The sequence below is a fragment of the Teleopsis dalmanni genome, chromosome 1 (genome assembly GCF_002237135.1).
Source record: "Teleopsis dalmanni isolate 2A chromosome 1, ASM223713v2, whole genome shotgun sequence".
Classification (NCBI taxonomy): Eukaryota; Metazoa; Arthropoda; class Insecta; order Diptera; family Diopsidae; genus Teleopsis; species Teleopsis dalmanni.
This window is the reverse complement of record NC_051846.1, coordinates 26,180,002-26,207,661: the sequence shown is the minus strand read 5'-3', so window position 1 is coordinate 26,207,661 and position 27,660 is coordinate 26,180,002. Positions and strand designations below refer to the sequence as shown.

Here is a 27,660-nt window from a genome sequence, read left to right as displayed (position 1 = left end):
TGTATATTATATTTGAGAGATCTGTATGCATATTGTATAATATATTTGAGAGATGTATATGCACCGTGTATATTATATTTGATAGATCTATATGCATATTGTATAATATATTTGGGAGATGTACATGCACCGTGTATATTATATTAGAGAAATCTATATGAGTCGTGTATATTATATTTGAGAGAATATAGATCTGTATACTATAATTAAGAAATCTATATACATTGTGTATATTAAAAATTTCCAATACTTTTTGTTACATAACGACATTAATTTATTTTTATATCTTCATGTATGCTTTCAGATTTTTTTTTTTAATTATTATAAAACCATACTTAGTGCATAAAAACAAATTACTAAATGGTTTATTAAAATGATTACATAACAAAAATTAGTTAAAAAATGCAACACATATTTTGCTCTTGTTAATCCTATATAAAATTAATTGAAATACATTTAAACATTTTAGATTTAATTCAAAAAATACTTTTTAAATAACTTCATTGAAGCTTATAGATATATGCGTCTAAATGCCTATTTTCATCAATAAAAATCCAAAAGTGTTATTTATGTATAAACGTTTTAAACTTTCATTCCATATAAGCTAAATACCTAACACTAGAAAATATTTATCTTTTACTTAGCAAATATTCTCCTCTTTGCTGAGGTATCTTACGCATTGTTAACGCGCCTGCATTCGACTTTTACGGATTCAATCTCTAAGCAACTGCACATTGGAGTAGCGGAGTTGTTGATGATGAAAGAAGTCTTAATGGCTTAAAACCTACTTTAAAGCGTATTTGCCAGTTTTTTATAAAATATAAAAAGTAGCAATTCCAATCTTTCAATTTAATTAAAGTAGTATTTCAACAATTTCATAATGCCGTTTACAACTCTCGATTTTGTTTTTGAGTCACATCTATGGTTAAAAGATATTTTTACTTGCTTTTCTGTCAATCAATTTTGCAAAATCGTTTGTTTAGGTAAATATTATCGAAATTTTTTATTTAAAATTAAAACTGTAATTTTTTATATTCAATTTCGTTCTAAGTCTTGTCGAGTTCACATCGCCACAGAGCAAATAGCTCCTCAATGGTTTTGCTAAGAGTGATAAAGTATCTCATGGGTTAGTGTTCAGGTTGCATAAAATGCAATTAAATACAAAAAAAAATTGTAAACAATATTTTAAAATTAATGATGTAAAATTACATGGTAACAATTTGTTTTTTATTTTAATTTATTAAAACTTTTATTACTAATTAAATTAAATTATATTTCATGTTTTTATTTAAAAGGCTGTGTTAAAGAAATGTTCATTTTTTGTGATGATAAATTGTGGTTTATAAAGCTCTGGCATCAAGCAAAAGGACTTCAAACAACAAATGTAGTTTGATTGGTAAAAATTATAGATAAAATAACCAAATATTTAAGTAATTAAGTCAGACATAAATAATTTACTTTTATAACAAATAAGAATTAAAATAGAGAAAAAAATTTTGTTCTAGTATTTTTATTAAATATAATTAAATGAATTAAATAAAATTTACTAACAATTATTTCGCCTAAATAAATCAAACAAATCATCTATTTTCTTCCAAGGAAATTGTATAAAAAACTAAAATGTCTGAGATCAGAGATCTATTATAATTATGAAGGACGAAAATTGCGTCGCGACATTAATGTCTATTGTGCTTTCTTAATCCTATCTGTTTAATAAATAACATTTGTCAGATTCCACAAAATTTTAGTCCATCTAAGTATGGGAAAATAATATAAACATGGTATATAATTTTAGCTGATAAAGAAGGTCAGTAAATGCAAGCAGTGGTTAGATTAAACATGGTATAGACTCTGGGTCACAAAAACCACGTTTGTAGAATAAAAGAAGAGCAATCTAAAGCCTCACCAAGGTAGAAAAATAATTTTGTAAACGTGATGTTTTAACGTTTCTGTATCTTATAGAACTTATGTGAATATTATTTGGGTTATGTGTAGAATAGTGTAGAAGAAGACCCATCTGAAGCCTGATTAATATAGAGAAATAATTTTGTGATGATAATATTTTAAGATTTCTATACCAAATAGCAAATTTTCCTTCGCTAGCAATCACTGTGTTTAAGTCTCGCTGGTGACGTTCGAGTTCGCTTGCGCTGTAGCTATCTCAATGTACCAGGAGGTACTATCTCAATGTGTGTTTGAGATTTTTTGTGGATACTAATTTCAGTACTTTTTGTTGAGTAACTAGCGCTTTGCTGAGAGCACAAGTTTGTACCCATCGAGGTGTATGTGAGCCCATGAGGGTGACAGAAGGGTCCAGTCTACTAATAAGCGATTGTAAGCCTAAACATCAATTAAAAACAAATTAGTGAATAGTCCTTGGGTTATGTGTAGATCTTGAGACATGTCCTAGGAAACTTTAAGCACCTTAATATCGTTGGCAGATTTATGGTATCTTTAAATAATCCAGTATATGGTCAAATATATGTTGCTTGTTCATACGTTACATTTATATATGAAAATATTATATAAAAAAAAATATCTACAAAAAACACACAGCTTGTATTTGCCAAAAGTTTGCCGAAATATTTTATTATAAAAACGAAAATATGCCGAAATATTTTATTATAAAAAAAATATGCCGAAATATTTTTTTATAAAAAAAATATGCCGAAATGTTTTATAAAAAAAAATACGCCGAAATACTTTATCGAAATATATGTATGAGATATAGCTAAATATCGCCAATATTTAGCTAAAATGCTCCCAATTTTGTTGTTATGATTGCATCCCCATTCTAGTCACTACGAATCGTTATTCAATGTAGTTCTTTCTTTGAGCATTAGCCCGGCGCGGACGTCTCGGTTTCTTATAAAAAGTAAAACTTCCCACCAATCCCCTCCCTGTAAGTCTTATAATCTCTCCATTTTCCTCCAATTGCTTTAGACATGTTCTTATTGAATCTTTATTTTGACTAACTTGTTCCTTGTTTAGACCATATTCTTTAAAGAAAAATTGCTTAATTTTGTAAAAAGAAAGTAATTTTACACATTCTTTCCTCGCAGTTTTGACCACCGCGTTTAGCATGACCCGAATTGGTGGTAACTGATTCTTTATGATGTTATCCCTACTTAAGATTGTGTTTAATTTAGGATCAGTACGGACAACAGATTTAAGATGATTGCTTTTAACCGCTTTTGGTTTACCTTGATCAGTTTTAATATTTAGCTCACCATTCAAATTCAGTTTTCCTTTTGCTGTTTTCCGATCAACTCTTGATGTAGTTGGGTAAACCGTTCCACAAGCAGTAAGAGTATTGCTTTTATCCTGGAAATACCAGTGTTACATGAAAAAATCAATTAATTTTGTTTTTCATAGCACACCTAATATAAATAAATACTAAATAAATACTAAAATATTTGTTATAAAATATTGTGAGGGATTATATCAGCACCTCACATGACAGGTATTGGGTTATGAAAAGAGTGAATGTTGTGATCATTTGTAGTTATTTTATAAAATACAAATTTAAAAATCATTACAAATAAAAAATTGAGAAATACTGATATTGCGCAGAGTTAGCCAAAGAAAATAGCAAAAAGAAGAAGTTAAACCGATTACAATATCTTGTCTTCAATCGCTATAAGATCTAAGTGATACTGTACATATTTTATTTTCTGTTCATATTTTTATCAAACTCACATTAATCGAATGCTTAAGATTTTATTTCAAAGCTTCAATACTACAGGGGATAATTAAGAAAGAATATGGTTCGCTCTGTACTCTCAGTTATATACGCTTTGTCAACTCCTTAGTCAAATGGTAATGACAGTCTCTTTTATAAAAATGTGGAGAAGTGAAATTGTATTATGTAGTAATTATTCTTAGTTTTTGAAATACATGAAACTGAATCTCTGATATTTTTATAAAAATATTTTCGGAACTGTCAATTAGTATTAGAACGATAGATGTATCGCTTTTAATTCAAAGCTAGTTGTCCTTGATAAACGCATACACTGCTGATGACTCTTCACAAATTTACAACTATTAAACCCACTAATACTTCTATATTATTATTATAAATTATAATAGAATTAATATTATTATCCTGATTATTATTATATATTATATTATAAGTATATATAATATATTATTTAGTACATTATTATAAGGTATTATATTTTAATAAAATATATACAAAAGCAATGATAATGCAAGTATTTTTTTCACTCTAAAAACTATTTCTACTTTTTACGAGTCCTAATGCTATAGGACTCAACCTTATATTATTATATTAATAATTCTTATATATATTCATATATTTTTGTATCTAACGTCCTATATATTTATTTATTTTAACAATTTATTGAAAGAACTCTCCCAATTGATTAGAAATTTATTTAATTCAGTCTAATTTTTTTAACATCTGGGAGAACAGAGAATATTTTTGAAATTAAATTTCTAATAACAATATAACCCGAAATTATAAATATTTGAAATACTTGTCATCTATAAATTATATCTTTTTTTAAAAAATAAAATTTGATTGTGACATCTATAAAATTAATTTTTTTATTACCTTCTTAATGCGGTTGGCTTCGTCACTTATTAGTTTTTTACTTAGAACACGTTTTACATCATCTATTTTCACTTTTACATCCATATCCATTATAGCACGAGCGGCAGCCTTATAAGCACCCTCATTCTTTTTCTTTCGTGTTTTACCCGCCAATCTCTTTAACTTATTCTGAGAAGTGCCATAAATTTTTGTATTTTGCAAATTGAGGATGGCCTCTACATTGATAAAGTTCCATTGTAAATATTTTCTAAATAAAAATTTAAACTTACCTTCTGAGCAGAGATCTAACTTTCTAACTTTATTTTGAGGACTTTGGACAACGGTTTTAAGTTTTCTACGAATCGGATCTAAATTGGTATAGAATCAAAATACGAAGCATTTTTAAGATAAAAGTGAAAACTTACCCTCTACGCACCGAGTTGCCTTTCTAATATTACAACTACAATATTTTTGCACACCTCTTAATGGAGACTTTTTTTTAGAGGCTGTCTCGACCTCTGGGGCCCGCTTTTGTTTCTACAATACGAAAGAATTTGTTACATATTAAATTTATTTATTTATTTTAATTTAGTTTTTACCATTTAAAAAAAAATAAAAGTTTCTAAAGCTAAATTTTCTAGCTTAAAAAAATTGAAACTTCCTAATAGAAAATAAAATGAAAATGATTTTATTACGTGTTTAGTTTATATTGAAATTGATTAATGGATTAAATAATTTCAAAGCTTACTTTATATTGAACGGATATAGTAGACAAATTATTAAGTCTTCTTGATTCTTGATTCTTCTTCTTCTTGAGTTAGTGCTATTACGCACTTTTACTCTATAATGGCTGGGGGGCTTATCTCTACCCCACACTAAGCTTTAACTAGGCTAAAAAAAAAATCATATCATTTATTTATCTTTTAGTTGATAACGGACCTTAAATCAGCATATCTTCCTGAGAGTCCAGAAGTGCAACTGTATAAAAATAAGTAAAATGTTGTAGATATATTAATGTTCATTTCTCTTAGAATAATATTCGAACTAATAAGCAAAGTAAGAAAAATTCAATTAATCAAAGATAATCGCATCTGATCACAGAACCACTTCGCAGACTCAGAAGCTAAAATATATGTATAGTATCCCGAGAGATTCCGAAATAGTACTACATCCCGAGAGATAAAGGGGTGAAGTAAAAGATAGAGTAAAATAGTGAGATATAGTGAGAGATTCAGTAAAACAGTGAGAGCAAAATTCAGATAGTGGAAAAGATTGTAAGATAGTAACAGATAAAGAAAGTGAGAGATATACTGCTGGAAAGAAAGTGAGAGGGTTAGATAATCAAAACCTCTATTTGTAGCAAATTGAAATTAATTTTTATAATTTCGTGAAGCGGCACATATCCGTTAACAGTAGAACTAAAACTTTGACGGTAAATTAATATTTTGCATAGAAGCTATGCTTATACGCATTATTTTCTAGCAGATATGAAGCCGAAACTGACTAACTTTTAATATTATTCTAAAATGTATTTTAATAACCTCCTAGGATAAGCATCTCTATCACAAAGCTGGATATATCAATGTCAGCTTTTTAACAAGCTGAATTTCGAGATTATTACTGATTTTAAGAACTCTGATGCCATTAGCAGACACCTTTGAGGTGTCTGATGATTTTCAATGTAGGGTAGAACTTAGACAAGAACCTAAGACTAGTTTTCAACTTATAACTCAAAACAAGTTTGCTTGAATATACTCGGAGGAGTTGCAACGTTTACAAAAAATAGGTCGAACATAGAGCCTTGCGATACCCTAGCAACAGTAGAGAAGTCGTAAAAGCGAAAAGAATCAAGTCGATTGAATAGAACCATTAATTAGACAAGTCTTGAACAACTCTCAGAGTGTGAGAGTGTAGGTATACGAAGTCCAAATAGCTTGTTCAGCAGAACAGTTCAGAGTTTGAGAGTGTAGGTATACGAACTCAGCAGAACATTTCAGAGTGTGGGAGTGTAGGTATACGAAGTCAGCCGAACTTCTTTCTTTTTATAACGACTTACTGCAGCATTGAGTTTGTTGTGGAAACCAACATATAACTGTTTTTGTAGATAGTGAAGAACATACGCTGCTCATATTACACTACTAAAGCCATATTGAAATATAATAATGTTACTATGATCAGAAGAAAAAGACTAACCATCTAACTAGCTATTTAGATTTCAAATTATTAGCTGATTCAAGTTAAAAGAGCTGTTAAAACGTTCTGGTTTTGGTTTACCATTCTTAGCAGTGGTGTAGGGCTGTCCAGGCCAAATGCCATCGCGGGCCAATACAAATCACTTCACAAATTGGAGGGCTCCAGTAGCAAATACATACATTCATAGTTATTTTTGACAAAAATAAAAATAAGGTTATAATGTTAAATTTAGTTTTATTTAGTACACAAAAATAAAATTTACGTAATTGTGGTAGATTAAAAACAAGTCTCGGGCCGCATATGGCCCGCTGGCCTTGCTTTCGACAGCCCTGGTGTAGGGAATGGCTTTTTCTATGGTTGGGGTAAGTGATCTACATTGCAAAATTAGTAAAAAAATGTTAATATCAATATAAAATAACTCGAATTATTAATTATGTCCACGTAACAAATTGAGCGAAGTGAACCAATAAATTATCCAATTAAACAAATTTTCCAAGCTTGAATGGTATTACGATATATCCGGAGTAAACGTGTTAGTAACTTTGATCTAAGAAAAAATAAATAAATGAATTAACAACTAAAATTAAAAAATTAAATACAAAAACAGAAATTTAATAATAAAATAAAAAAACACTTATAAAGAATATATGCCACAGCTAATGAACGTTGCAAAAGCTGACAGCCTTGATTAAAGAAGGCAGCCCAAAACTTCATGCAACCAAGAAGTTGAGCTGAACTCCGTCACACGCCAAATAATTGCTTAAAACGCAAGCACACGCAATAAACGTACAAACGGATGAAGTTTGTTTGCGTCAATGCGGTGAATGTCATTCCGTTTTGGACTTGGATTATTTTATGATTGTGATAATCGCTTATATTTCATTGATCTAGAAGTTGAGTAGCTGTGATTCTGGTAAAAAGTTACAAGCTTTGTGGAAGCCAACGTTAGTTGCATTTAACTGAAGGCCAAAATCCAAGTAGCATTTTTGCTAAGATTTTGCTAAGATTTTTCTTTTATTTATATACTTCTAAATGTTTTGATAAATAATTTTTTATTTATTTCTAATCAAAATACGTAAACAAAATACGTTAAATAAAAATATTTTTATATTGCAAAATGAAGCTGAATTTTAAAATTAAATTTTTATTCATAAATTTATGATAATCTAAGCTGGGAATTTGCTTTAGGTTAACGAACTCTCAATACAAACTTAAAACGAATTGCATTATTTTATATGAAATACGTAGGTATTTTTAAATAATTTTATTTTTAATTTTAAATATTATTAATTAATGCCAGTTGCTTATATAATTTCTTCTGGAAGTATTTGCACGGCTCGCAATCAGTAATAAATGCTTTCACAATAGTGATGGATTTTTCTTGGTTGAGAGGTTTTACAATTCCTCATTTGATCTAAAACAATAATATCGGATTTATTCATATAATTTAAGCAGTCTTATTTATTTCATAAGCAATCGTTTTTGATTGATAGATATAAAATAGACAGTTTAGTTGGTTCATAGCTATCAGAGCTATGATTGTTGCATTAATTATAATTTCATTGTTTAAGTAACGCCCGTTCATAAATTTCATATATATGATTAACAAATATAGTTGAGTTAGAAATTAAAAACTTACAATCTAAAACGCCTTAATAAATTTCTCAATTAACACAATGTATAATAATTATAGTAAATTCCTCAATTACTAGTATAACAACACGTTGTGACTATCACTATGCAATGCTTAATTACTACAAAGTAATTAAGAATTAATTAAGAATTTCAGTATTAAAATTCTCAACTTTTTTCTTGTACAATCTACATATTTAAGCTTAATTTAAAGTCAAACCTGTTTTTATGCGGCTTTTTTTTTGTTCGATTTTTTGTGCTTTTTTTTTTTGTTAATTTTTTTGTGCGATTTTTTTGTGTGATTTTTATTTTTGTGCGTTTTTTTTTGTGCGGCATATGAAATTGGAGCATATTTAAAAATTTATCAGCTATATATGCGTTACGATGTATGTTATGATTCTTTAAGTCGGAATAATCTTGTGGAAATGTTTCAGAATGGAACCGTAAGAGATTACGACATTATAAATTACGTAATGAATATTACTAATGTGCAAAAAGAACCCGATACAATGACAGCACATATCATCTATGCAGAACTGTAACTTTGTCAAAAATTAAAATGTCGTCAATAATTCCAATCGATACTAATTCTATAAGAATTTAATAATTTCAAAAAGAGCTTCAATCTTGTTTATCTGTTTACAGAGACATATATAAGCGTCTAGTGAAACAACAATTGTCGCAAAAACTGATCACCTTAACTCAAAAGAAATCAAATTTAAAGAAGTGCAAGATAGTATCTATGAGTGACGATTTTAAATCAGTTTACCACAAGAAATTTCACGTATTATCAGACTGCAAGGAATAATATGTGAAAAGTTTTGTATGTTTAAAAATTACTCATATAAATAAAATATTTAAAAATGTACACATTTGTATATTCTAAATTAGAATAATCAGATTATCAATTATAAAACAATTTTTTTAATTGTTTTACGAAAACTGCTTTTTAAAACTACTCGGGAAGCATAATTTTTTTTTATGCGTATTTTTTTGTTTTAAAGACATACCCCAAAATTGATGTAAAATATATTTAATAAGTTTGTAGTAACCTAAAAACTATGGAAGTACAATAACCATAGAGACGAGTGGATATTTAATGAATTTCTCACAGGTTTCACACTTATAATACATAAAAGAATAATGTTTGGATCAAAACAGAACAAGTCGTATATATTGGGATTATATCAAAGTGATGAATAGCCATCGATTAATAACAAAATATTTAAATAAATAAATGTCATGCACAGCACTCTAATCAAATCAATAGACTTCACTGTGATTGATAATATTCTTTTATATTCTAGATAATATTATGTCGCTTGTTATAAGAATGTATAGATACAATATATAAGTAAGACCAGGGACCGAAAATAACAGTTATTTCAAAAATGTTTATGAAAAAAGCTGCAACAAAAAGTTGCAAATCATATAGTTATCATTCTAACAACTTTTATCCTTAATATTATGCATGCTTTTTATAATAGTTATAAGGTGATTTTTTTATGATAACTGTTAGGGTCCCTGAGTAGGACCGATAATATCTTGTTGGAATTAATTGAGTTCAGTGTTTAGTTTATATATCAGTACTTTATTATCTCGCTAACATATTTTATTTCAATCAGGGCACCGCTCTTCTATAAGTATCCTTTTAAGCTATATGTTATTACTTTATTGCAGTATAGAACACAAGGATAGGCTTGAAGAAGATCCAGACTGAGGTACGTTATACTGCAGTTCTTATTAAAGCAGACCTATGGAAACTGATGCATAGGTGCAACGAAAACATATTAACAAAATCCACATTTTTCTCATACTGCTGATAAATATTGTAAAGTAGTATAATAAACGCAACCAGAGAGCTTATAAACGTAGTTTTATTCCTCATCAATAAACCTCTAGCATAATATTGCATATAATATTTTCCTAAAAGTATACAATACTTCTTCACAGTAAAGATGGCTTAGCTACTCACATCAAGAAATTTATGAAGAATTTAACCTCATACCCGTGTAGTGTAGCTGTTGTTTAGATGGTTTAATATATTCATTATAGTTTCAGATGTGTCATTTGATTTAATATTGCAATATGAGATGATTATTTAAATATTAAATATTTTCGTTTATCATAATTATTAGCTATAAATTCACATATAACAAAAAAAAAATCAATATTATTTCTACATTTTATTAAACTTAGATTACTACTGTGAGTTTTAAATATATTTAAAAAGCTGGGTCCTATATGCTATGTAGATCAATTTTGATAGTTGCAATTAGACAGAGTATAAAACAGAAGTAGAAGTAAAGTAAAATATTAATAAACAAAATTCTAAGAGAAACCACAGAACTTCTTTAAACCGGAAAAATGATATCAGTTAATTAAATATATTATAACAATAAAAATTAAGCCATTAACATACGTGACTATAGATGAAGATATGTTTACTCGTACAGATATTTAAGTTATTCATATGTAATTTACATATCATTATTATAAAAAAAATATATAATATATTCTAATTGAAAATCAAAAAAAAAAAAAAAACAGAGTATGATTTAAGTATACTTTTAAATTTTGCAATCACATTGTGGGGACCAGCAGTTAGTCACTACAATATTGAGAATATGCTGAGTGACAAAGCACTTTGAAATATAATATTATCATTGGTTATCATCAACTTATTAACGAGATTGATTACATTGAACTTCAATACTCATTATTATATATTCATTCCACTAAAAGAGATACTACTACATATTATTTTTCCATTTTGATGTTTTCGATTTTGATATTATTGTTAATTGTTAATTGTTGATTTATTAGAGCTACCATACCCCATATTGTAGAACATGGAGTACAAATTATCATCATAAATATTTTTGTTGTTCCCAATAAAATTATTTTATACCCAGGGCTTAAGTTTAATTGTATTCACAGATTGAATTCTATCTGTTAGCTATCTACCTGTCTTGCCTTGCAAACCAGTAAACTAAACTTATACCTATATATTCATGGATATATGTCAATAACCCACTTGTAGCCAACGTCTTTGGTATATAGAAAATAAATTCAATAAACCTTTTAATCCGTAATTTCAAAGTGAGTGCATTAAAGTTACAGAGTTATCCACACGAATCGGTAACAATATCTCCAGATTACCTAGAAGGCATAACAAGAATACCAGAGTAGGGTAGCTGTAAATAAAACTATAATAAACTTAACTTTTTGGAAACATTAATACTAATATTTTCCGTGAATCAAGTGGCTACAAGGCCACTATTTAGTAGGTGCGGTCGGTGGTTTTTAGATAAAATAGTTGATCAACTACACTTTTAAATATAACTATCATATAAGCTGATATACCCGATACAGGGTGGTATAAAAAAAACTCCTTTATTTGTTGGTATGTTTTGACTGATTATGTAGTAATAGTAAAAACGATTGATCGATAAAGACTTAGAGAGTCTAGCTACTAAAAATTTTTAATACATTTCTATGTTTTTCGATTTCAATATAATCATTACCCAATTTAAACATTCGTGTTTATGTTTTTTTTAATTCTTTTTTATACTATACTTAAGCCTCTAGAACTAATAAAACCTATAGACATAAGTAGCATTTAGTATTTAACAAAAACTAAAAAGTATTCGTATGGTATTTTCAGTAATGTAATAATTAAAACCATTTATATTTTTTATTAATTAAATTATAAGTACTCTAAGAAATTCAGTTATATAGAAGAAAGAAATACATACATATAAGCAACTTAATTGTTAACAGAATCTTAACTTGGCTAAATCGTTTCGTTTAAGTGTTTTAAACAAAATAAATATTTATAAAATTCGACAAACACACTCGAGATCATTTAATTAACTAAAATAATAAATTATTTATTTGTTTTGCTACATCATCCGTTTTTTTTATTTTAAATTATTTGTGTCAAAAACAATATTTATTTTTAATAAGCACCTTTTATGAATTAATAAGAGATACGAGTATCTTAACTAAAATGTATAGCATCAAATATATTTAAAGCAACAGCTTGTTTGGATAAGAGAGTTCAAACAAAAATCTCATCAGTTTAGGCCAAATGTTATTCAATTGCGTAATTTTGAATAAATTATAAATACAATATATTCAGTTCCTAAAATACACTACACCATAGAATACTAATGGAAAACGTCTAAAAAATAAAGTACAAATAAAATTGTTATATGATCAGTGTCTGTGAAGCCCCATTGATGAGGGCTTTTCGTAACAGTTAGATCAAGGCCTTAATCCAAAACCGCATAATCGATTACAATGAACAAAACAAAGTTTCTAAAATAGTTTATAATGGGAAACCGAATTATTGGAATATATTAGTATCTGTTTGCTAGACCCTTTCAGAAGTCTTGTTAATAATATTCTTTGAAACTAAGCAACAAAATGCATTTTACTGTATAAAAGCACCTCTGCTTACAAAGCACATTACCGTACAATTTCTCAATTTAATTTACAGCATCTCCAGTTTAGAAATCCATCATACGCTCATATTTATCACTCAACACTCTGTCTATAATTTTTGAAATACTTGTCATCAATAAATCGTACTAACTAAGGAGTGTTGTTATGTTCCACTTTATCAACTCAATTTAACATGTATTTAAGTAACTAAATATAAAACTATTATGCCAACTGTAGGGTGCACTAATTTAACACTACTCTATGATCGTTAAACCTATAATTAATAGAATAATAAAATGCAAAGAAACCAAACAAGTACGGGAACTAAAAAAATCCCAATTTTTGTGACTACTGTCATCAATGATTTTTATTTATTTTATATATTCTCAGGTAAAAATATTTTATATATGTTGAAGCTATAATCAATTTCATGACCACTTCTATTTAATTTGCTGTTCGGTGCAGTTGTTAAAAAAAGAGTTTTAAAAAAATTAATTAAATTTAAATTAATTAAAATGAAATTCATTGCTTTAATTATTTTCGGTTTGTGTTCTTTTTTTCTTACAATATGTATTATTAATAACAAATTGTGAATTTTCTAATAAATTTTTGTTCTGCAGCATTAGTGCTTGTATGCTCTATTCAAGCACAAAAAGATGATTGTCCTCGATTCTGTCCAGCAATTTTTTCACCCGTTTGTGCTTTCAATGGAAAATGTTATAAACAGTTTGGTAATAGTTGCGAATTGGGTGCATCAGCATGCAATGGAAAAGGACGTAAGTAGTTTCTAGAATTAAGAGTTCTTTTAGTTTTTTTTATAAATTTCCATTAAAACAATAGTTTGAAAGTTGACAAGTTTCTGTTCAAATAAGCAGATTTGATCCCAATAATTTATTTTATTAAAAAAGCCTACAAATGAGATGTTCAACAGATAGACATTTCTTACATAGATTTTAAAAATATTAATCCTTATCTAACTAATGACTAGTTCTAATATTTCATTAATTAGCTTTTAGTTACTTCGTTTAGATATTTATCTATATAGTTTGATATTATTACTCTTCCACTATATTGATCTGATAATATTATTAACATATGTTCCTAAAATGCTATTTTCCCGCTGCTTGTGAATGTGTTATCTACTTATTACAAAAAATCAAACTTCCATTGATATGCCAAAATATAATTTTATTCAGTCATCCTTATGCTGTATTCTGAGAATAAAAATTATTTTAGCTAACTATCGTGGGATCAATCTAATAACTGTCGCGTACAACGTCCTCTCAAGTGAAGCATATTAAAGGTTAAAGTCTCTTGCCAACTCACTGATTGAGTCTTCTCAATTCAACTTTTGACCTTGGCGTTTCGCCATTGAATAAATATTCACACACCGACAAACTGACAAACTCAGAAAAAAGCCCATGAAAATTTCGGTAACCCTATCATGGATCGCGTTTGCGTAGTGATGTCTAAACTCGCTTAGCAATAGTGAATCACACTCTTATCAATAGATGCTGCTACGACCTCATTAAAGAATTAAAATGTACAGGTATCTATCCACTGATATAATTAACGCTTATCCTATGATTTTGTATGCAGCAGAATAATGGAGGCTATCACAGAGTGATCAGGTAGTAAGTAGTAGTAGTAGTAAAAATTATTCGTGAAGTTTTTGCTCCTCTATAAGCGGAGAATAACCACCGCATCTAAACAATCATCAAGCTATTATAAGCTTTATCACAGCATTGCCATAGTTCAGCGTATTAACATTCACTTTTTGCTAACTTAATCATGTTAAAAGAATTGATAACGATACTACAACAAAAAAGGTAACTGTTAGTGGAAGAAAATATAGAATAAGACCTTGTTTTGATGTAGTGATCGATTCGAGGGAGTACTAATCACGAATCAGACATACCATAAAAGAAATGTCTTATCATATCGGAAACAATAAGGAATTGCTATAGACAAATAAATAAGTAATATGTAAATAGGTATGGAATACCTTTCACACTGTTGTAAAAGACATTCATAATGAAGCTAAAATGATAAGGTATAATACGACATTCTACATCGTTGTCTATATTTTCAGAATCAGCCAAAATAATATCAAACATTCAATAACTTATACCTTACCTTACATAACTTACATTGCTCGTTTTTTAATAAAGTTACTTTTTTAATAAAGTTTCTATTTTGAAAAATTTATGGGACCAGTAAATTATAAATTATTATTGATATCTGATAGTTTAATATTGGTGGGTCAAAAACTTGATGCATATTTTTTTTTTAATAATATCACAATGGGATAACGAGTATTCCAAATATTTTGAGACAACTTTTATATTAATAATAACAGTAATAATAATAATAACAAAAATAATAATAATGATTATTTTTTATTTTTCAAATTTCTTTTTAGGTTTCCGACAAGTTGGTTTGGAGGAATGTTCTAAGCGTGGAGTGCGTCTATGTAACTAAGATTAATTTATATACAAACATTATTTAAATATGTAAAATAGTTGAAAATAGTTTACATTTAAGACATTCTAATATTCATAAATAAAATATCTAATAATATTTGTTGTGTATTTTAATTATTTAAATATTACTTAAGTAGTGTTTAAACCAGTAAACTTACAACTTTTGTTTGATAAATATGATGTAATAGTATATTTCTCCTCTTCTTACCATTATGCTATTTTAATTTTATGCTATTTTATCTTCTTACCATTATGCTATTATGCTATTTTTAATTTATTTTTAACACCAAAAATTATTAAAATATTTATTTATTAATATATTATTAATGCAGTATCAGATGATTGTCAAAGAATATCAAATCAAATTGCAGAGTACAAAACGTCAATAGTTTATATAGTAAAGAACACTTATCAGGGTTCAGTCTTAAAACCAATTAAGGGCTAAGATGTTTAATAATAGGTAACTGCTATTACAACGATAATTATCAAGCTATGTTATAGTAGTGTCAAGAACTATAACCAGAGTATCATGCTTCGTGATCAATTTCAGCATATTGCGTACACACGTATCAATCATTCTTCTGGTTTGTAGCGTAGAGTGGCAGCCAAAAATGCTAAAGACCGGTTTTAAATGTGTGACAAAGACAAGACCAATGGGGTAATGAACCCCAGACAGTATATATAAGTTATTTATAATATTTTTATGATCACCACGTTTGTGATGTTATATTTATTTTTTATTAAAGTGCAGACAAAGAGACATGTATGTAGTTCCGAAGTCAAGTAAAAGTGAACGAGTTTCGATTGTCACATTGAGAGACACGAAGGCCAAACGGGACTTTTCCAGACAAACAAGTTGGTATTCGGTTTGGTTGCAATCAACCGATCGAAATAATATCGGATGATTATGCCGTTAATGAAACTAAGCGCAGTGGTCGGATTTGAAAGGATGCGGGGTGTTAACTTATACACTAACCAATTTTTTGTTGTTGCTGATTCTGTTTATGTATCAACATTTTTTGGTTGTAGAAAGCACATAAAAATACTTTAGAAGTGTAAGGTAACTTCAGAATATATTACACTCATTTCAAAATTGATTATTTTCTAATGGTCTATAGAAATATAGATCTATAAGCTTTAGTACTCTTGATATTAGTTTCTTTATAAAGAAAATTCAAATCAAAGATTATATCCGTACAATTCCTTAATTTCATTTACATCATCTCCAGTCTAGAAATCCATCATACGCTCGTATTTACCACTCAACACTCTGTCTACAATTTTTGAAATACTTGTCATCAATAAATCGTATTAACTAATTAAGGAGTGTTGATTTTCTTCCACTTTATCAACTCATGTGTATAAGTAAGTAAATATATAACTATTATGCCAACTTTAGAGTGCACTAATTTAACACTACTCTATGATCGTTAAACCTATAATTAATAGAATAATTAATGCAGAGAAACCAAACAAGTACGGAAACTAAAAAAATCCCAATTTATGTGACTACTATCATCAGTGATTTTTATTTATTTTATATATTCTCAATTAAAAAAATTTTATATATATTGATGGTATATCAATTTCATGATCACTTCTATTTAATTTGCTGTTCAGTGCAGTTGTTGAAATAAGAGAGTTAAAAAAATTACATTAATTTTAAATTAATTAAAATGAAATTCATTGCTTTAATCGTTTTCGGTATGTGCTTTCTATTTTTTTTGCAATATGTATTATTAATAAAGAATTCTGTAATTTTTAATAAATTTTTTATTCTACAGCATTCATGTTTATATGCTCTATTCAAGCACAAAAAAATGGGTGCCCTGAAATCTGTCCAGCAGTCCTTTCACCTGTTTGCGGTTTTAATGGAATATGTTTTAAAGAATTTGGTAACAGTTGCGAATTGGATGCATCACCATGCATTGGAAGAGGACGTAAGTAGTTTTATACAGTTTTTACTAATTTTTTAATTTTGTATTAAAAGAATAGTGTAAAAATTTACATCTTCCAGTCCATATGACTAAATCTAATCATATTGATGCGTTCCACTATAAAAGCTTATAAATTGGATGTCCACCAGTTAGACATCTCAAATACAGATCCTTTTCCAACTAATAATAAGTTCTCATATTTCAGCAATCATCTTTTAGTTACCTTCATTAGATTTTCATCTATATAACATGAGATTGCATACTCTTTCGACATATTGATCTGAGAATATTGATATGTCACAGAAATGTTATTTTCTCGCCGCTTGTGAATATATTATATACTTATTACAAGAAATTAGACTTCCATTGAAAATATGCCAAGACATATGTTAGTTATCATATCTTGAGTTAAAACATAATATTTAATTTGTTATCCTTACGCGACAAAGTCTGTCGCGTACAAAGTCTTTTCAACCGTAATATATGAAAAGTTGAAGTCACTTGCCAACTTTTGACCTGCTCGTTTCACCATTGAATTAATACTCACACTGCGAAAAATCCAGGCAAAAACCCACAAACAAAATATTGACTTCCAATATCTAATGAATCACGTTTACGCTTTACTGTCTAAGCTCGCTATTCTCCCAAAGCTAATACGCCCCTGCAGAATGACTTTGGCCAATAACCTTCAACGTAGAAACAAGTTTCTCTGATACTACGGTACCAGGCTTTAAACAAGCTAATCCCTTTAAATAAGAAGGTGGTCATGCCAAGGCAGATGTTTGTTATAATAATAGGATGAATAAATATATATATATATATATACAATGTATGTATTTTTTTTACAACATTGTATATAATTGTTTAGCTATTTATGCTGACACCATTGACACCATTGAGTGTAGCTAGCGTAATTTCACTGCTGCCTTTGAAATCTTTAAAAACGAGATAAACAAAAAACTCGATTTTTTTTGTTTTGCAGTAGATAGAAAGCATCGAAAGCCACAGTGGATATCTTGAACCCAGAAAAACCACGTCTTGGGAACAAGTTGAGAAGATCTCAGCCACCAGACTATGAAGGTATCTCGCCAAGATCGCGTTTCAGTAATCAGAGAGTGAAGATGTTAGTAGCTTTATATATTATTTGAGTTTTTAAAATTATCTAAGCTAGGAGTGAGAATTATGGACGATGATGGGTATTTACAAAAGACTGGTACTTCTAGCCATTTACTCCAAGACAAATCAAAGTCTATATCAATCACCACTACCGTAGCTATCGAGGACTTTATATTTCTTGGCACCGTCGCAACTAATCATTACGTCATCAACTTATAATTCAGACAAAGAATCAGATCCTTACCAATAGGTTCTGCTACGGCCTTACTGAACAAATAAAATGTTAAGCTCTTTTTCAACTGATACAACTTACGATCATTCCTTGATTTTGTATGAATCAGAATCATGGACGTATGGAATAATCAAGTTCAAGATAAAAGTCGGAAAACTTTTCAAGAAAACAGTTATTCATAAGAATTTTGATACTCTACAAGTTGAAAACAGCGACCGCAGCTCTACCTACAACCAGTAGCTCCGTATTATGTAAATGCTGCATTATTATTGATATTTGATAGTTTAATATTGGTGGGCCAAAAACTTTATGCCATTTTTTTTTAATGATATCACAATGCGATAACGAGTATTTCAATCATTTTTAGACAACTTTTTTATTAATATTAATAGTAATAATAATAATAATAATTTAAATATATTTTAATTTCAAATACCTTTTTAGATTTCCGACAAGTTGGTTTGGAGGAATGTTCTAAGCCTGGAGTGCGTCTATGTAACTAAGATTAATTTATATACAAGCATTATTTAAATATATTAAATAATTGAAAATAATTTATAATTTAAAATTTTATAATTATTTATAATTTAAAAGTACTTATATTCACAAATAAAATATTTAATAATATTTGTTGTGTATTTTAATTATTTAATATTAATTAATAATTTACATTTAACACCAAAAACTATTCAAATATTAATTTATTGATTTATTATTAATGTAATATCAGGTACTTGTCAAAGAAAATATAGTAAAGAACATTCATCAGGGTTCAATCTTAAAACCAATTAAGAGATAAGGTGTTTAATAATAGGTAACTGATATTACAACGATGACTATAGTCGTTTTATAGTCGTTTTAAGGACTATAGCCATAGTATTATGGTTCGTGATCAATTCCAACATATTATCAACCGTTCGTGAAGTAGAGTGGCGACCAAAAATGCTACACCCCGGTTTAAATGTGTGACTAAAATTATTTTGTGATTAAAATAGTTGGGCAATAACCCTCAGAAAACATAAATATATTTTCCCATGTTTTGCTATTGCTGATTCTGTTTATGAATCAGTATGTTTTATAGAAACATAATTTCATGGAATTTATGGTTTAATTCGAGCAGCATTTTTATTAATTTATTTAATATAACTTTTAAGTAATAATTTTACTATAAATCTTTACCTTAAATTTAAAGTGGCTGCTCGAAAATTTTAAATTATTTTCCAATAATTACTACAAACTCTGTAGTAATTGATACTCTAAGGACAAGTCTTTCACAGCTTGGCGGTAGAAAGCACATAAAAACACTCGTATACACTACACCTATTTCAAAACTCATACGTCTTTAATGGTCTATAGCAATATAGATTTCATAGAGAACATTCAATAAATAATAATAAAATATATAAAAAGCTTTATGTTATTTATATGGGTATCATACTCGATCAAGAAGCCTAAAGGTTTCACTATTTATGGGAATGGTAATCTAATGCAGTTTATCGTGTGTATGAGAATCATTGATAATACCTTCAACCACCTATTTTATTTATTTAATTTATCATTTTAATTATTTATAAACAATACATGCGTATTTTCTAAAATTTCTAAAATAATATTTATACGCTTATATATATCTTTAACTGAAATCATTATTAAAATGCGTTAAATATAATTTTTAATTAAAAAATTGCAATGAAGCCATCATATATGCAAACATTGATGATAAAAGAGTAAACATACGCTGTCTTTGGCTTGAAAAGTCGACTCTTAAAGTACTTTCAGTTGTTGGTTCTTTGGTTGTATAGAATCGTGGCGTTACAACATTAATAGGAGAATTAGTAGGGGAATATCCAGAGCCTTCATAACTATAATTTTTTTCCTCTTCAAAAGCACCAATCTCATTAAATTTGTCATCATTTTCTGGATCACGCAATAGTTTTTCAAGTTTTGCAGCCAAATCATTCGGTCTAGCATAAATAATTTGGCTTGTCATGCAAACTACAAGATCGAAAAATTTAAAAAATATAATATTAACATTGCGCTAAATAAGCAAAAATAATTTATACAAAATTCTTTTAATAAGTTTGTGGTACATTTTTTAATAAATAAACTCACCTAAGAAAATAGTAGAGAAAATAGTTAAACTCGAGAAGCATTTCATATTGCGGCTGTTATTAGAACGAACTACTCTCTTACCTGAAAGACTTCTGAATAACCCTACAAATCTATAATAACTACAAAAATTTGTATTAAGCAAGTCTGTTTTATGGAATTAAAAACTTGTACGTGTTATTTTATGGAATGCATCTGTAAATAATTATCTTAAAATTGTAACGATAAAATTAAAAAAATCACGTTTAAGTTTCTTGCATTCTTGAAGAGAACGGTGTCGGATTTAAAGATGCTTCTAAAATATATTTGTCATAGCTTAAATCAATTCATCTCATTTATTAAATATGATATATCAAAACATATAAATATATATCAATATGTAATAATATATTTAAATTAATATAAACATCAAATACATAAAAATAATATCAATGTTACTGATATCTTTAGAAAGTGCACCTTAGACTTAATGAACAACTGAAAGAGTATAAAAATTGATTAACATGCTCTCATACCATAAAACTTTCTCACTAATCCATTAATTTTGTCTATCCCTACCCACAAAAATTATAAATAGATCGCATGGAGTTCCAATGCCTTTAGCACTGTAACACTGTCATTGTAATAACAAATATTAATATTTATAAATAAAGGACTAATATGTTATACATAATTAAAATAAAATAATAAAATAAATAAAATAAATATTATAATTAAAATTACTAAGGTAGTTATTTATGAATGTATCACTTAGAAGCACATATACCTGATGACGAACACTATACTAACTTCTTCGTCCATTACTTTAAAAGTAATTCGAGCTGATGATTTTTTACTCTATCTTATAAAATCATCCAAAATTATGACATCTTTTACTTTGCCGTACTTTCCTTTAATTTGCTTCAAAGCATGAGAGATAAACACTTCTACCCATAAAAAGAATTATATTGGGTAAGATAAAAATTATGCGGTTGTTTTTGTAAATATATGGTGTTGGTACCCATATATTTCTGGTAACACTAATCTAATTATGTCAAACTAATACGTACTTGAAACGTGACATTTCTGGCCACTTTTTTCGCAAAGACAATTGTGCAATTAGTCACTCGTATAAAAAGTTACATAGTTATAAAAATTAATATAATATATAAAGAAATGGGCTATGTGATGCTTTATTTTTTAAAAAAGACGATACCATTTAGTAACAAGCCGAAAATTTTTTACGATTTACAGTGAAAATGCTTTAAGTGAATGCCAGAAGTGGTTTTTTCGATTCCGTTTCGTAAATTTTAATGTCAAAGATGTACCACGCCCTAATCGATCAGTCACTAAAAAGCCAGTGAAATTTTGATTGGCTGTCAACTGCTGAACTGCATGGAGATAGTGGAGGTACTTTTTTAATGATAGAAAATTGGCTGACCGAAGATCCAATGAAAGTCACTTAGCCATGTTTTTCGACGATATAGATTCATAAACTTCCGATTAATACACAAATTATAAGGCTACATAAAATATAGCAAGAAGTCATAAATAATAATAACTAATATATATGTTATTAAAATTGATTTGTAATAATAAAAATATTTGTTTAAAAATTAACCAAAAAACTTCAGACACTTTTTATATCATCCATTATAAACAAACAATTGAACTGGTAAGCCCATCAATATAAATGGATAGCAAACAAATTTCTATCTTAATTCACAATATAATCAAGATCATTACAATTTAAAAAGTAGAGTCTATTATAAGATAATGTAATTGAAGCTTTACTCCAAATACCTTCTGCTCAAAAAGTATCTGGATTTTGTTGTTTGTTAACTACTCCTTAAGTAATAGACTTTTTTCAAAAATTTCAAGTGCATTTAGCGATTTTTATTATGGAAAATTCTTGTTGTACGCGATTTTTTGACCAAACACGGCACCACTGTCATCGCTCAGGCATCATATTCACCAGATCTGGCGCCGTGCGACTTTTTCCTGTTTCCGAAACTCAAATTGCCCCTTCATGGTAAGCGTTTTGAGTCGATTGAATCGGTAAAAGAGAATTCGCCGAAGGAACTAAACGCCTTACCTGCACGGACCTATGAAAAATGTATGAAAGATGGGGTTAAGCGTTGGCATATGTGTATCGCTTCAGATGGAGCATATTTTGAAGGAGATAAAATAAATTTGGAATAAAATTTAAATTTGTGTTTTGTTTGTCTTGTTTTTTTAATATAAAACTTTATCAATTAAAAACTCTTTAAATGAGCATAAAATCTCTAAGGTTATTAACAAAATATTTATAGATTGAATAGTTGCAGTGGTTGATCGACAGATATCTCTACAGAATATTTAAATACACCTTCTTACGATAACTAGGGTAAGTGAAATAATTTCGAATATTCGTAATTATATACTATTCCTCCATTCAGAAAACTATGTATAGGTAAGGTGTTCAGATTGTTAACCTCAAACACAAGGTATGTATAGTCCATAGAATAGTATAGTATAGTATGATCCTATAGTTCAAAAATCAGCGACTGTTATTGAAACTATGTTACTAATTTATATCTGTATAAATTCAAAACTTTAGTTGACCCAAGTTCTAAAGATTATATGAAATTTCTCAAAATACTTATATTAAATACATCTTAATCCATCATTATTCTACAAAAGTTAAAGTGTAGTACTAGCACGAATATTTGTAACTAAAACTCTTAGTTACTTCCTTAAAACTAAATATTAAAACCGTCTTGAGTTTTATCTATTTTGGCAACAATAATAATGTTGACCTTACGATCCGGCAAAGAGATGACATTGCCAGTAGATATTATTACATGTTCGTTAGATAAATTATCAGCGAATTAACATCCATTAATTATTATTGACTTGATTATATCTTGAGATATTAAGGCGATAAGTTATTATTTTCCTATATATTATATATATTCCTATATATGTTATATGTATATATATTCCTATATTTATTTTATAATAATATTAAAAATATTGATAAGCACATACTAACTCAGTAAACTTCTTTCTGGTAAACAATTGCTAAAAAGATGCTCATCAAGTATATCATATCTTTTATGCAATTTCTAGTATAAGATACAAAAATTTAGAAACGATAGTATGTATACATACATATATTTAATAAAAATCTGCATAGACTATCTGCGTAAACTAATTATTTATTATTATTATTATATTAGTAAACTTTTCGTTTCTTAATAACTTGAGATAAAAACATAACCAAAACGCTGTGTTTAATTTTGTTATCAAAAACACTACAAACGTTTCTAAAAATTATTTAAAATATAATAAATTCAAAGTAATTGATAAGATCTGTTTTAAATCAATGAGTCAAGTATAGAAAATAATAGTCGTTTTGTTTTTATCTTAAAAACCAAATATGCGGCAAAGCCCATTCTAATTAATTATTATATTCATTAGAAAAATATTTTTAGCTACTAAATTTTAGTACTAAAAACATGCGAGTACAGATATATTTATTATCTATACAACTGCAATTGTATATACAATATTTGAGAAGTTCATAGCTTTTCAGAAATGGGTTTGTATATAAAATTGCAAATAAATTATTGCAAAATATACAACACTTGCGCAAACATTCAATTTTTGTTTAAATTAATTTCAAGAAAAATAAAATAAAATAAATAAAAATGACATTTGAGTGAAACAATAACAGAAAAACCTTAAATTTATCTTCTTTGGTATATAGGTGAACTTGTCTGATAAAGTACGAGTGTCTGAAATATGTACTTTTCATTTTAAAAAATAATATTGAAAAATAAATAATTCCAGACGGTAACAGTCAATTTAGAGCAGAAGTAGTTGAAAAGTGCTTTGCATTCCGGCAAACAAATTTAATTGAAAATTTTCAAAATAAAATTATAATAAGTAATTTTGAAAATTAAATTATAATAAATTAAAATAAAGGTTTTTATAATAAAGGAAACAATAACAAAAAAAAACTAAATTTACTTGAATATAAATTTAAAAATTTAATAGAACACAAATTACAAATATACGCTGAAACTGAAAACAAATTATTGTATAGTAAAAATTATAAATAATTAAATAATTAATTAAACGAAATTGTTAAGAAAACTTGTTCAAAACTATACAATATTTAACCAAGAAAAAAAGTAAATTAAACAAATTTATACAAATTATTATTGTTTATAAAAAAGTGATAACATTTAAAATTAAAAATACAACTACAAAAACTAAAAATATTTTAAAAGTGAAAGATGTAATTACATATATACAATTAAATTGTTAAAAAAAAATATAAAATAAATACATAATTAATATTGAAAACATTACATTATAATTTATATAAAACCAACTTTTATAATAGTATAAAATAATAAGATAAGTATTATTATATTGCTATAATACAAAAAATATTATTATTAAAGTAATAATAAAAGTATTATTATTAAAGTAATAATTTAATTAATACTTATTGTATTATTATTAGTATAGTATAATATAATACAATAAGTATTATTATATTACAATAATACAATAAGTATTATTATATTACAATAATACAAAAAGTAGTATTATTAAAATAATAATTATAATAAATTTTTGTTTTACAAAAATTAAATATGTTTTAACATTGAAAGTTATAATAATAATTATATATACAAATAAATTGTTAAAAAAATTTTAAAATAAATACATAATTAATATTGAAAGCATTACATTATAATTTATATAAAAAAACGAACTTTTAGTATAGTATTAAATAATAAGATAAGTATTATTATATTACTATAATACAAAAAATATTATTACTAAAGTAATAATTATAATAAATTTTTATTTTACAAAAATTAAAAATGTTTCAACAGCGAAAGTTATAATTATATTCATATATACAAATAAATTGTTAAAAAAATTATAAAATAAATACCTAATTAATGTTAAAAATATTAAGATAATTTAAATTATAAATATTATTATATTACAATAATACAAAAAGTATTATTATAAAAATAATAATAAAAGTATTATTATTAAAGTAATAATTAAATTAATAAATTTTTATTTTACAAAAACAATGTATTAAAATAATTAATATACTAATCCTCATTATTTTAATAAAAATATTTAAAACAATATATATATATAATTTTTGGTAGTGAAAGTGATAATAAAAAAGATAATTAATAAAAACAAATTATAAAAAATGTTTGTATAAAATTCTTGTAAATAACAAAATAATTATTATTAATTTAAAAATAAAAAACAAGTTAAGATAAACATACATATTACTTTTAATAGTGATAGATAACCATAAATACAATATAATTAATACAAACTAATTGTTTTAAAAACATTGTTAAAAAGTTAGTTTATATGCAATTTGTATATTGAAAAAAAAACTCAAGCAAATATAAAATAACGCGACATTTATTATTTAAAATTTTAAATGTATAGTATATCTATGTACTGTTTCAGCAATTAAAAAATTTAAATTGAATAGTGAGAATCATAATATTAAATATAATTATATGAAAAAAATTATTTAAAAAAAACTATTTAAAATTTTTTAATACATGTAAATTAAAATAGTTGATATTATACATAATAACGCGATAAAGCCTACGTAAAATAAAAAATACAATTATAAATATGTATACACATTTTAACATTAAATATAATAATATTAAATACAATTATATGAAACTACTAATTTTATAAAAAACAGTATAAAGTTATTTAATATATAATTTAAGGAATATATTAAAAACATTCATTCAATTATAAAAAAAAAAAAAAATTAATATATATAATAAAGCGAACATACTTAATATTATAAATACATACATACATATTGTGGGATATGATATATATATCGTAAAATATTTTAACAGTTTACTACGAAATATTTATAATTAAAATATTAATTTTAAAGTTGATGAACATATTATTAATTAAAAGTTAATTAATTAAATTCATTAATTATATTACCAACGCACAATGAAGCTACTTGTAAGAACATTAATAATTTTTTGTCTTCTAGTTTTAGGTAAGACTTTTAATAATAAAATTAAAATTAATTAATAATTTCTTAATTAATTCTAAATATTTCAGTATTGAGTTCGAAAAAAAATTCGAAAGACTGTAGCAAATATAAAAAATGCGAAAAAGAAGAAAAACCCATTTGTGTTTTAGATAAAATCAATGTTTGCTTCAAGCATTTCGACTCAAAGTGCGATATGAAGTACTCAGCCTGCCAATATGATAAAGGTAAGATACCAGCCTGTATTAATTAGAAAAAGTTAATATAAATACTATTCAATCCTATATAATTCCATTCCAGAATATATTATTTATGTAGAAGCTTATTGTGATTTAACTACATTTATGTGTGAGCCAGAGCTTGAAGAATACCTCAATGAATGGTCGGCAACCGAGAATATAAATGAAACAATCTATAGTATCTATAAAACAACTGAAAATCCAAACTCATTACTAAATAATATAGAAAATAATTATTAATATATGTATTAAAATTGATTTCTTTCGAATAAATTTATTCATATTTAAACTTACCAATTACATTTTATGTAATAATATATAGCATAACTTGAGTTCAATAGTGTTGAGCCATTAAGATGTTTAAGCAGCCTGAGTTTATAGTCAACATGGAATATGTTCGTCTCATCTGATATTGGAAAATCTACAGAAAAGTTGAGGTCTACATTGGCTAGACTTTGGCAAAATTTTTACATACACTCACACTTTCTTACCAACGAATACTAATTTTTGTTTGTAAACAAAATTCAAGTGTAATAGGTATTTAGTTCCCCTACGCCTACCTTCCTTCTTTCTACACTACACACATACTTTCTGGCTTAGATTATTTCATTTCAACGCATGATCTTTGAATTCATTTTTAAAAAACCCCTCTTTATATGGGGCTAT

General features: G+C 26.7%; 6 protein-coding genes across 6 annotated transcripts in view; 3 read left to right on the top strand and 3 right to left on the bottom strand.

The window, feature by feature from the left end:
- Positions 1-27,660, bottom strand: part of LOC119672781 (cyclin-dependent kinase 14-like) — a gene marked incomplete in the record, with an annotated part of 829,514 nt that overhangs the window by 381,457 nt on the left and 420,397 nt on the right.
- LOC119672783 lies at positions 2,623-5,196 on the bottom strand. Its single transcript, XM_038083921.1, has 5 exons — positions 5,155-5,196; positions 4,981-5,092; positions 4,846-4,923; positions 4,577-4,791; positions 2,623-3,324 (listed from the first exon to the last, which is right to left on the bottom strand). Exons 1-5 carry the CDS (start codon positions 5,155-5,157, stop codon positions 2,812-2,814), a joined length of 921 nt encoding a protein of 306 aa, XP_037939849.1. The 5' UTR covers positions 5,158-5,196; the 3' UTR covers positions 2,623-2,811.
- LOC119672796 (vasotab-like) lies at positions 13,283-15,365 on the top strand. Its single transcript, XM_038083936.1, has 3 exons — positions 13,283-13,372; positions 13,450-13,605; positions 15,252-15,365. Exons 1-3 carry the CDS (start codon positions 13,345-13,347, stop codon positions 15,308-15,310), a joined length of 243 nt encoding a protein of 80 aa, XP_037939864.1. The 5' UTR covers positions 13,283-13,344; the 3' UTR covers positions 15,311-15,365.
- On the top strand, positions 16,989-19,132 carry LOC119678569 (enhancer of split M1 protein-like). Its single transcript, XM_038090474.1, has 3 exons — positions 16,989-17,016; positions 17,097-17,252; positions 19,042-19,132. The coding sequence occupies exons 1-3, from the start codon at positions 16,989-16,991 to the stop codon at positions 19,098-19,100; spliced, it is 243 nt and encodes an 80-aa protein (XP_037946402.1). The 3' UTR covers positions 19,101-19,132.
- On the bottom strand, positions 20,260-20,815 carry LOC119672791. The gene is made up of 2 exons (XM_038083931.1): positions 20,710-20,815; positions 20,260-20,592 (listed from the first exon to the last, which is right to left on the bottom strand). Exons 1-2 carry the CDS (start codon positions 20,753-20,755, stop codon positions 20,270-20,272), a joined length of 369 nt encoding a protein of 122 aa, XP_037939859.1. The 5' UTR covers positions 20,756-20,815; the 3' UTR covers positions 20,260-20,269.
- On the top strand, positions 26,671-27,225 carry LOC119678562 (the record flags this gene model as incomplete). Its single annotated transcript, XM_038090462.1, has 3 exons — positions 26,671-26,761; positions 26,827-26,982; positions 27,056-27,225. Coding segments are annotated over exons 1-3 (375 nt in total), but the record flags the coding sequence as incomplete, so codon positions are not given.

Coding starts and splice junctions, on each gene's coding strand:
- LOC119678569 (XM_038090474.1), top strand. CDS start 16,989: ATGAAATTCATTGCTTTAATCGTTTTCG. Junction 17,017..17,096: donor CATTGCTTTAATCGTTTTCG/GTATGTGCTTTC, acceptor TTTATTCTACAG/CATTCATGTTTATATGCTCT. Junction 17,253..19,041: donor ACCATGCATTGGAAGAGGAC/GTAAGTAGTTTT, acceptor ATACCTTTTTAG/ATTTCCGACAAGTTGGTTTG.
- LOC119672796 (XM_038083936.1), top strand. CDS start 13,345: ATGAAATTCATTGCTTTAATTATTTTCG. Junction 13,373..13,449: donor CATTGCTTTAATTATTTTCG/GTTTGTGTTCTT, acceptor TTTGTTCTGCAG/CATTAGTGCTTGTATGCTCT. Junction 13,606..15,251: donor AGCATGCAATGGAAAAGGAC/GTAAGTAGTTTC, acceptor ATTTCTTTTTAG/GTTTCCGACAAGTTGGTTTG.
- LOC119672783 (XM_038083921.1), bottom strand. Junction 4,792..4,845: donor GTTAGATCTCTGCTCAGAAG/GTAAGTTTAAAT, acceptor TTATCAATGTAG/AGGCCATCCTCAATTTGCAA. Junction 3,325..4,576: donor AAGCCAACCGCATTAAGAAG/GTAATAAAAAAA, acceptor TGGTATTTCCAG/GATAAAAGCAATACTCTTAC.
- LOC119672791 (XM_038083931.1), bottom strand. CDS start 20,755: ATGAAATGCTTCTCGAGTTTAACTATTTTCTCTACTATTTTCTTAG. Junction 20,593..20,709: donor TTTCTCTACTATTTTCTTAG/GTGAGTTTATTT, acceptor TCGATCTTGTAG/TTTGCATGACAAGCCAAATT.